Source organism: Phocoena phocoena, chromosome 5 (assembly GCF_963924675.1).
Source record: "Phocoena phocoena chromosome 5, mPhoPho1.1, whole genome shotgun sequence".
NCBI classification, from domain to species: Eukaryota; Metazoa; Chordata; class Mammalia; order Artiodactyla; family Phocoenidae; genus Phocoena; species Phocoena phocoena.
Genome location: NC_089223.1, coordinates 87,717,688 through 87,727,357, shown reverse-complemented (window position 1 = coordinate 87,727,357; position 9,670 = coordinate 87,717,688). Strand labels below are relative to the sequence as shown.

The 9,670-nt window shown below is 35.7% G+C and overlaps 1 protein-coding gene across 1 annotated transcript in view; it reads right to left on the bottom strand.

Annotated features, from left to right (window-relative positions):
• Window positions 1–514: 514 nt before the first annotated feature.
• SEPSECS (Sep (O-phosphoserine) tRNA:Sec (selenocysteine) tRNA synthase) overlaps window positions 515–9,670 on the bottom strand; it is a 35,444-nt gene continuing 26,288 nt past the window's right edge. Inside the window, exons 9-11 of the mRNA XM_065877837.1 lie at window positions 5,367–5,460; window positions 2,286–2,376; window positions 515–889 (exon numbers count right to left, since the gene is read on the bottom strand). Coding sequence (XP_065733909.1) covers window positions 643–889; window positions 2,286–2,376; window positions 5,367–5,460 — 432 coding nt within the window. The 3' untranslated portion in view covers window positions 515–642. The remainder of the gene's footprint in view (window positions 890–2,285; window positions 2,377–5,366; window positions 5,461–9,670) is intronic.

Sequence of the window (9,670 nt, the reverse complement as noted above, 5' to 3'; positions counted from 1 at the left end):
CCAGATGTTACTTAGATAAAAGAAGCCAATCATCCCCAGTTGAGATCCATTTCTGTTGAGCAAAAATTAAAGCTTACACCTTGACCTTGACTCTGCTTTCCTGGGAAATGTCCATTTTACAGGCATTCTGTGACTTACACATATCAACAAGCATCTACTAATTAGTAGCATTAGCGATCTTTCTAAATTCTGTGTGGTCAGAAACATAAGTAATTTGTGAATGATAGAGAATAGTCAGAAGAAAGCAGTCTACACATTTCAAAGAGAATTAGAGTAATGTGTAATTTTACTATCATTATATTAGTAAGAATTATCTCAATCATAATGTTTATTTGGCAAATATTTAACAATTAGAAAAACGCTAATTGTACATTATAACCTGTTAAGGATAGTGATTGAGGCAGTCTAAGAACAACAAATGTAACAGTCGTCAATGGCTCGCTCAGACCATGTTCTATTCCTTGACCAAATATTCTCCATGAAATTCTCAATTCAAAAATCTCAAGTCTTGTCTTTAAACTGCTAGCTTATACTGTAGCCTCATCACTTTTTAAAAATTATCACAAAGAAACCCTTCACATGTCATCAGGAAGAATCCTGCCATGTGCCAAGAAGTACATTATCTGGTTTTAAAGCCATTTCTTATATAACCGCATCTTCAGTTTTATCATAATTGTCAACTCCAGATACATCACTCTCTTTATTTTGTTCTTTTCTTACTGTCTTTAAACACTTGTCAAGTCTATTTATGAACAAGTCCACATCCTGTGTCTTCATACCGATGGCTGATGCGGCATTGAGGTAAGCACAAGGGTAATTATTTGTATGTGACATAAAGCCTCTGAAAGTGTAGTCACTCACAGTCTGCACAGACCCAAGAGGCACAACCCTGAAAGGGAAAAGATTTACCAATTTAGTATGTCTGGTGATGTTAACAGAGTATCACCCATAAACAAAAGAAAGCTGTGTTACTAAGCCTTACACCTACTTAGTAAGAAGTTTAATAACAGCCATAAATCGTAGCCTATGCAAACAGACTGCAGCCTTAAAATAAAATTATACAGTGCACTTCACATAGGAAAGTACTACCTGATGCTGCTTATCATTTACTTATCTTCTATTAAAGAGCTACAAGCTCTGGGAATCAAAAACACCTTTACATCTTCAAAAAGGCAAAAAGAAAGTTATTTCTGTTTTTGTATCAAATACCAGAATCTGATTTCACATATACACACTTTAATGGAATATTTAAGTTTGTAAATCAAACCACTTTGATTAACTGCCGTGTATCACCTCAAGTAATCAATAGACTAGAGTTACATCTACCTGATCACATTATGCAATGGAGGGTTTTAAAGCCAGGATCCAGCAGAAATTACATAATTGCTTACAGTGGGTTGATGGTCAGCAATCATTAAATTCAGCAATGGTACATGCATTTTTAAAGCCTGGTTTCACTGTCATACTTGATATAAGCAGATTTCTAACAGTACCCTTTTTTTTTTAAGAACTCAATTAAGATCAACCTAAACATAAAGACAAATAGTGGCAACACTAAAAAGCAAGGCCAAGAAAACCATTTTAGAAGTGTCAAAACTATGCTGCATATAGATATAGCTCATCAAGGTAAAAGGTGAATTAATCTAAGATGTTTTTCCTTTTAAAAAGTTGTTCTTTGATGTGAAATCTCTAACCTCTGGTAGTCAGAGAGAAATTCTTTAGCAGAAGCACGTAAGGAAGAGTACTTAGAGCAAGGTACTTTTCAAGTCATTTTTCTCTGACCTCATCAAACATAAAATGAAAAATGAAATTCATCTTAAGCTGTGTACATATAAAAGCAAAAAGTAGATTTTTCAAAGGCAGTACTTAGACAAGAATTGCATAGCGTTTTCAGTTTGGGAAATGGACTTGTCCTTAAAAACATTTTCACTTAAACTTGGCAATGAAGACAACTTATTTCTAACACCATAATGTGACACCACTGAAGATAATCTAACAAAGGAAAATAAAGACAAAAATTTGTACAGAGGGGTAATGAACTTTGTTTTTATATGTCTATTAAAGCAAACAAGATTCGTATCTTTCCTGTGACTATTTCACGTTCCACAGGTGAGTGACTGTGTGACAGCCTTGCAGATTCTCTACCTCATCATTCTTTTCCTCCAGGATGAATTCTCAGGTGCAGTTCAGCACATACTTGGGGGACTTATTGTTAAAGAAAGGTGCTTTATTAGAGTTAATTTTGAAAAGTGCAATAAATCCAATCCTCTTTTAAACATACTTACCTGGCTCCAGAAACCTGTCTGGTAAAAAGCATGGAGCCAAGCCGAGTGACAGCTTTGTCACAGTGTTTATCTAGTGTTTTAAGCGTCATAGCTGAAAAAGAAAAAAGTATTCCAGTGAGCCTTGGTTCACCAGCACAAAACCACTTAAGAAACAAACAATCACAGAGACATCACTTTTTTTATTGTGCTAATAAACATGTAACATAAAATTTACCATCTTACCCAATTTTTAGGTATACAGTTCAGTGGTATTAAATACATTCAATCTCGTTACACAACGATCATCACCATCCATCCCCATAACTTTATCTTATAAAACTGACACTCTATACCTATTAAACAATAATTCCCCATTTTCCCCTCCCCCTGGCAACCAGCATTACACTTTCTGTCTATGATTTTGAGTACTCTAAGTACCTCATATAGGTGGAATCATACAGCATTTGTCTTTTTGTGACTGTCTTATTTCATGGAGATATCACTTTTTATTCATTGTCACATGGCACCATTTCACTTTAATGCATTTAATAAATTATAGTAAGGATCTGTTTCCATATCAGATAAAAATATGTTAACATAAACATGCTCAGAATCAGAAGAGAATTTCCATATCACCCTTCCAAAATGTGAATTTTCCAATTAAATAAATGGAACAATGACATGGATAATATGACTTACTATACTAGATACTTTACAAATATAATCTCAACCATTTTTAACAACTTTGTATGTGAGGGATCATTATCTCTATTTATAGACAGGGAAAAGGAAGTTAGAGGCTAGTACATGGCAGAACTGGGATTCAAATCATACCGTATTACCTTCTATAATATCTACATAGATTATAAACCAACAAAGGACTGATTGGGGTGATTTTATTATCTATCAGTGGCCAAATGGTTTTCCAAGGAAGCCCATTCCTGAAAAAGGCTTTAATTACAAATTATTATTTCCTTACTTTCCTCAGATATACATGAAATATGAACCATATTATACTATATATATTCACAAATTAAAAGGGGTAATCATGAAGTTTAAAAGTTAGTTAAATGCATAAAAGTCAACATTCTTTTTATCCTGTTTAGTAGTTCTTGTACTACATGACAAAATGAAATGATCATAAATACAGATTTCTCTAACACAGGCATACTCAAGAAAATAAATAATAACAGCATTAAAAATTATAAGAATATCTTTAATGTTATGGTGTTTTGTTAACTGGTAGAAATTTTAAAATATTTATATAGAGTCCTTATCAGTGACCAAGTTATTTTGGTGAGAAGCAAGAGTTAAAAGTATTATTTTCCATATATTCAGTATAACACTTAACATAGATTTGAATTCTTTTAGCGTATAGGTTTTATATTAGAAATACATTACAGCATATCGTCACCTTATCTTTGATAAAGGAGGCAGGAATGTACAGTGGAGAAAGGACAGCCTCTTCAATAAGTGGTGCCGGGAAAACTGGACAGGTACGTGTAAAAGTATGAGATTAGATCACTCCCTAACCCCATACACAAAAATAAGCTCAAAATGGATTAAAGACCTAAATGTAAGGCCAGAAACTATCAAACTCTTAGAGGAAAACATAGGCAGAACACTCTATGACATAAATCACAGCAAGATCCTTTCTGACCCACCTCCTAGAGAAATGGAAATAAAAACAAAAGTAAACAAATGGGACCTAATGAAACTTCAAAGCTTTTGCACAGCAAAGGAAACCATAAACAAGACCAAAAGACAACCCTCAGAATGGGAGAAAATATTTGCAAATGAAGCAACTGACAAAGGATTAATCTCCAAAATTTATAAGCAGCTCATGCAGCTCAATAACAAAAAAACAAACAACCCAATCCAAAAATGGGCAGAAGACCTTGGAGCTCCAATGGCAGAATCGCTTAGCGTGTGGTACTTATACAAAAATGGGCAGAAGACCTAAATAGACATTTCTCCAAAGAAGATATACAGACTGCCAACAAACCCATGAAAGAATGCTCAACATCAGTCATCATTAGAGAAATGAAAATCAAAACTACAATATCATCTCACACCAGTCAGAATGGCCATCATCAAAAAATCTAGAAGCAATAAATGCTGGAGAGGGTGTGGAGAAAAGGGAACACTCTCGCACTGCTGGTGGGAATGTGAATTGGTACAGCCACTATGGAGAACAGTATGGAGGTTCCTTAAAAAACTACAAATAGAACTACCATATGACCCAGCAATCCCACTACTGGGCATATACCCTGAGAAAACCATAATTAAAAAAGAGTCATGTACCAAAATGTTCATTGCAGCTCTATTTACAATAGCCTGGAGATGGAAACAACCTAAGTGTCCATCATCGGATGAATGGATAAAGAAGATGTGGCACATATATACAATGGAATATTATTCATCCATAAAAAGAAACGAAATTGAGCTATTTGTAATGAGGTGGATAGACCTAGAGTCTGTCATACAGAGTGAAGTAAGTCAGAAAGAGAAAGACAAATGCCGTATGCTAACACATATATATGGAATTTAAGGGAAAAAAAACGTCATGAAGAACCTAGGGGTAAGACAGGAATAAAGACAGAGACCTACCAGAGAATGGACTTGAGGATATGGGGAGGGGGAAGGGTGAGCTGTGACAAAGCGAGAGAGAGGCATGGACATATATACACTACCAAATGTAAGGTAGATAGCTAGTGGGAAGCAGCCGCATATCACAGGGAGATCAGCTCGATGCTTTTGGACCACCTAGAGGGGTGGGATAGGGAGTGTGGGAGGGAGGGAGACGCAAGAGGGAAGAGATATGGGAACATATGTATATGTATAACTGACTCACTTTGCCATAAAGCAGAAACTAACACACCATTGTAAAGCAATTATACTCCAATAAAGATGTTAAAAAAAAAAGAAATACATTACAGCATTTATAAAGGCTGACTAAACTTTTAAAATTTACAAATTAGCACTGTAATGAAATTAGAAACATCACTGTAACCAGAAAGAATTCATACTCTTTCTAGAAACACCAGCTTCCCACTGGGGATGGTTCAGAAGTACAATTTTTTTTTTAAGAAAAAAAATTACCTAAAGATATGGGATTGTGAGGTGTATGCAACACTCTTTCATTGTAGGCTTCTGACAGCTTCTTTAGTTGGTTGGACAAATATGAAAACATTTCCTGCAACAACAAAATGTTACATTTAAAGAAAATCAAATAAATACTCACTGCAACTTGCTAGATTTAATAAAACAACCCTGATTGGTGTACAGTCTATGCTGTAAATTAACTCCTTCATATGCCCTAGGAGCAATTCTTTTCCTTTGCCACGATATAGAAAGATTTAAAGCTGCCAGAATTATCAGAAACCACAGGATTTAAAGGTAAAGAACCACCACATTTCCTGCTCTGGGGCTATCACAAATCCTCCAGGGCTACCAAATCACAGAACCTCCAGGGCTACCACTCTAGTCCAAGCAGCCATTAACCTCTCCCCTGGATCACAGCAATAGATTCTAAATGACTTCTCTGCCTACTTTCCCACCCCTCCAGACAGAGGCCACAGTGGTCTCTCAAAAACATGAATCAGATCATGTCCCTCCCAATGACTTCCTCCTGTAAGTATTAAAAAAATCAAACTCTTCATCCACGCGATACACCCCAGCCAACACACCCAACTCAGTGACAGTTATTCCCTCCACTCACTATATGCTAGCCACATCAGCCTCCTTTCCAATCCCTGAACATGTCAGAACCTTTGTGCCTGTTTCCCCTGGACTTGGAAAGCTCTTCTCCCAGATGATTCCAAGAGTGGTCCCTTTTGTCACAATGTAAGGAGACCTGTCTTTATTACTTCCCTGTTAAAGTAGCTCTCCGACTCTGCCCACCCCCAACTCCCAATCTCCCTCCAACACCATTACCTATTTTGGTTCCTTCACTATACTTATCACAGTCTGAAATTTCTCTTTAATTTGCTTAAATAAATATTGCCTATGACTACCTATTAGAATGGAAAAACTCCTTGAAAGCAGGGACTTTCTATCTTCTTCACCACTGCTTTCCCAACAGCAAGAAAAACGTGCCAGACTTTTAGTATGTGCCAGACTTAGGAAGAGGCAGTTTAAAAATGTACTTCCTTTAAATATTATAAACTTAAAATTAACAATTCCCTTAACTCAATTAAAAGAATACAGCATCCAAAAACTAAAAATTGTATTCTTGATCCTACTCTGAAAAATAGTGTATACCCAGTAGTAAAAAATACATATATTTTACAAGTACAAAATCTCATGTGCACGTGTATGTGAGAATTTAATAAACCTACAAATAAATATTAAGTTGGCAACTGTTTGACCTAAAATTGTATTTTCTTCTCCTAGTAAGCACTTTAAAAGTGTTGAAATGAAAATCTGCCCAAGTGAGTCTGCAGCTGAACAAAACCCATTTGCACTGACCTCCTCCAGCCACAGTCAAAACATAAAAACTCTAATGATGCACCAAAGAGCCAAGGGCCAACAGAGTACCCAAGTGGAGACAGGAGGAAATGATACTTCAACTTCAAAGGCCACATAAGCGGCTTCAGTTTTCTCTAAGGTGAGGGTTGGATAGTCTGATCCCACAGTGAGACCCAGAGTAGCTTTTTCATTTCTAAAGTACGTAGTAGATGACTAACTCCAGCTTTTGTTAGGTAAAGATTTTAAAAAGAGGGAAATTCTTACCAGGTTTATGAATTATTAATGAGTCTCCTTAAGACCACAAACGTTTTTATCCTTGTCAACACAGTATATTTTATATTCTGAACTAAAAAAACTTTAATAGTCATTCTTAAATTTTTAGGATATTTTATAAGATCAATTCTCAGCATGCCAGAATGATGAAATCTTAGATCACTAAAATGTACTGATTCTTTTTATATTCAAAAAGTTAACGCCCACATCTGTCATACTGAATGAAGCTATAAGTAAACATACTGTTACATGTAATAAGTCTTTCTCTTGTCATTAAAAAAAGTGTATAGAAATCCTTAAGGATGCATATGTTATCACCACTTGCAGAAACAGAAAAAAGAGTAGGCATCTTTTCTTAGACATATAAAGATTTCCTGGCCCCTCCTTCTTAAACTAATATTGATGTTCACTTCAGAAGGTGAAATAAGAAAATCAAATGAAATTTAAAAATCAAGAGTTTTTCCTGCAACTGAAACAATTCATAATCTTTTAGTACCACACCAGAGTTAATGAAGAGTAGAATTCCTAGGTTCCATTTATATTTTCATCTACTATGAAGTAACTAGGTCATAATTTAAATGCTCAGTGTTGGGAATTCCTTGGCAGTCCAGTGGTTAGGACTTGGCACTTTCACTGCCGAAGGCCCAGGTTCAATCTGGTCAGAGATCTAAGATCCCACAAGCCGCGTGGCGAGGCCAAAAAGAAAAGAAAAGAAAAGAAATGCTCAGCATTGTTTAAAAAAGAAAAAAGGAGTCACACATTTTAACTTAGATATTAACTGTTGATTCTTCTTCATTATATTATACACCAAAGTCTTAATCTGCATCTAATTCTCTCTTACTCTCAAATTCATTAACCTCTCATAAGCAGAAACAAATCTGATAGCCAGGAAATGCCTTTTACAGACTCCTACATTTTCCCCCCTAACAACAAAAAAACTTATTTCAATTGTGAGGGCCAATTTAGAATATTATTCTATCTAGTCATGGCTGCCACAATAATCACCAATGCAGTTACACTTGTAGTATGAAAGGAACCTGATGAGTAGTTAATTTGTCCTTAATTTGTACTTAGCTATTTCTAAAAAAAAAAAAAAAAAAACAAATGTTTCCTCAGTAACACCCCTAGATGGTGCTTTTAAATTTACTAATGGAGCTTCCCTGGTGGCACAGTAGTTGAGAGTCCGCCTGCCGATGCAGGTGACACTGGTTCGTGCCCTGGTCCGGGAAGATCCCACATGCCGCAGAGCCGCTGGGCACGTGAGCCACGGCCGCTGAGCCTGCGCGTCCGCAGCCTGTGCTCCGCAATGGGAGAGGCCACAACAGTGAGAGGCTCACATACCACAAAAAAAAAAAAAAAAAATTTACTAATGTATATGTGGCTATTAAAAAACAAAATTTTCCAATGTTAAATTTCTAATATTTAACAAATTAGTTCTAACCAGTTCTATCAATGACTTGCTCATGCCACTACAACTGTAGCTAACCTTAGGATAAAAATCTTCAGACTAAACGTAATACTAACTCAATCACATATCACTAGTAAATGGGAGTAAACAAAAAAGAATATATTAGTGAGTCAAGTTCACATCCATCTACAAATATTTTTAGTACCTCTACTCCACATAAAGTGTTATGATAGGTAATCCAATAAGCAAAGCAGTTTATAATATCTTAAAGCTCAATGTACTGAATCCTACAGTATTTCTCATATGAAGGTCCTAAATGCTCTCCCGTTGATATCACTACATTTTAAAAATATCATCTAAGAGACTGTACCACTATTTCCTACACTAATACTTAGCTAAGCAGTTTTTATCTGATATATCAAAGGTACTCCAGAACCCGCACTATTTTTTGCTACAGATCTATAACTGACATTTATTATAAAATACTTCCGTAAAGGGAGAAATTTATAAGCACCCCAAGCAAATGTATACAGAAAGATCTTACTTAAAAGAAATGAAATATTATCGATTTTCTATGTCTCTTGTGCTGTATTTAACTTAATTTTAAAAGACTCTTCACTAGAGATAAACTGAACTGTATACCTGAATGCTAATGTCAGCTACATTTCTAGAAAAAAAAAATAAAACTTTACACCATAATTCAAGATGTTAATGGAAGAGAAGCTGAATTATATTAAGCATTATCTTTCGTATAGCCTTTTGCAAATTGATTTGCAGTTGTGAAGCCCAGCATCTAGCTTATCCCTTCCCATAACCCAAAGATGTGCATAATTCACTAAATTCTAAAGAAAAAGGTCTTATGCTTATACTGCTTCATATTACAGGATAAGATAAAAGAGAACTTCACATATTATTACAATATGCGTCATAAGGTGGGTAATACAAAAAGAAGGAAACATAACAAGTAGTCTGGTATTTCACTGATAACATGGAAGGTTGGATGGACAACGGACTGTTGGTATGTATCCACACACACAGATGTCCTTAAGTGAAGACAACGGTACTAAACGAGGGACGCTGCTATCTATAATTGTGGCCAGGCCACAGTGTCCAGGCATACTCCTTGCATCACAGGCTAAAGCACTGCTTTCAAACTCTTCTGTTGAAGCCCCATATCCAGGCCTGAAATCTGACACTTTTGTTGAGATTCAACTACTCTACTTTCAGGGCTGCAAATTTTCTAAGTTCCCAAGCT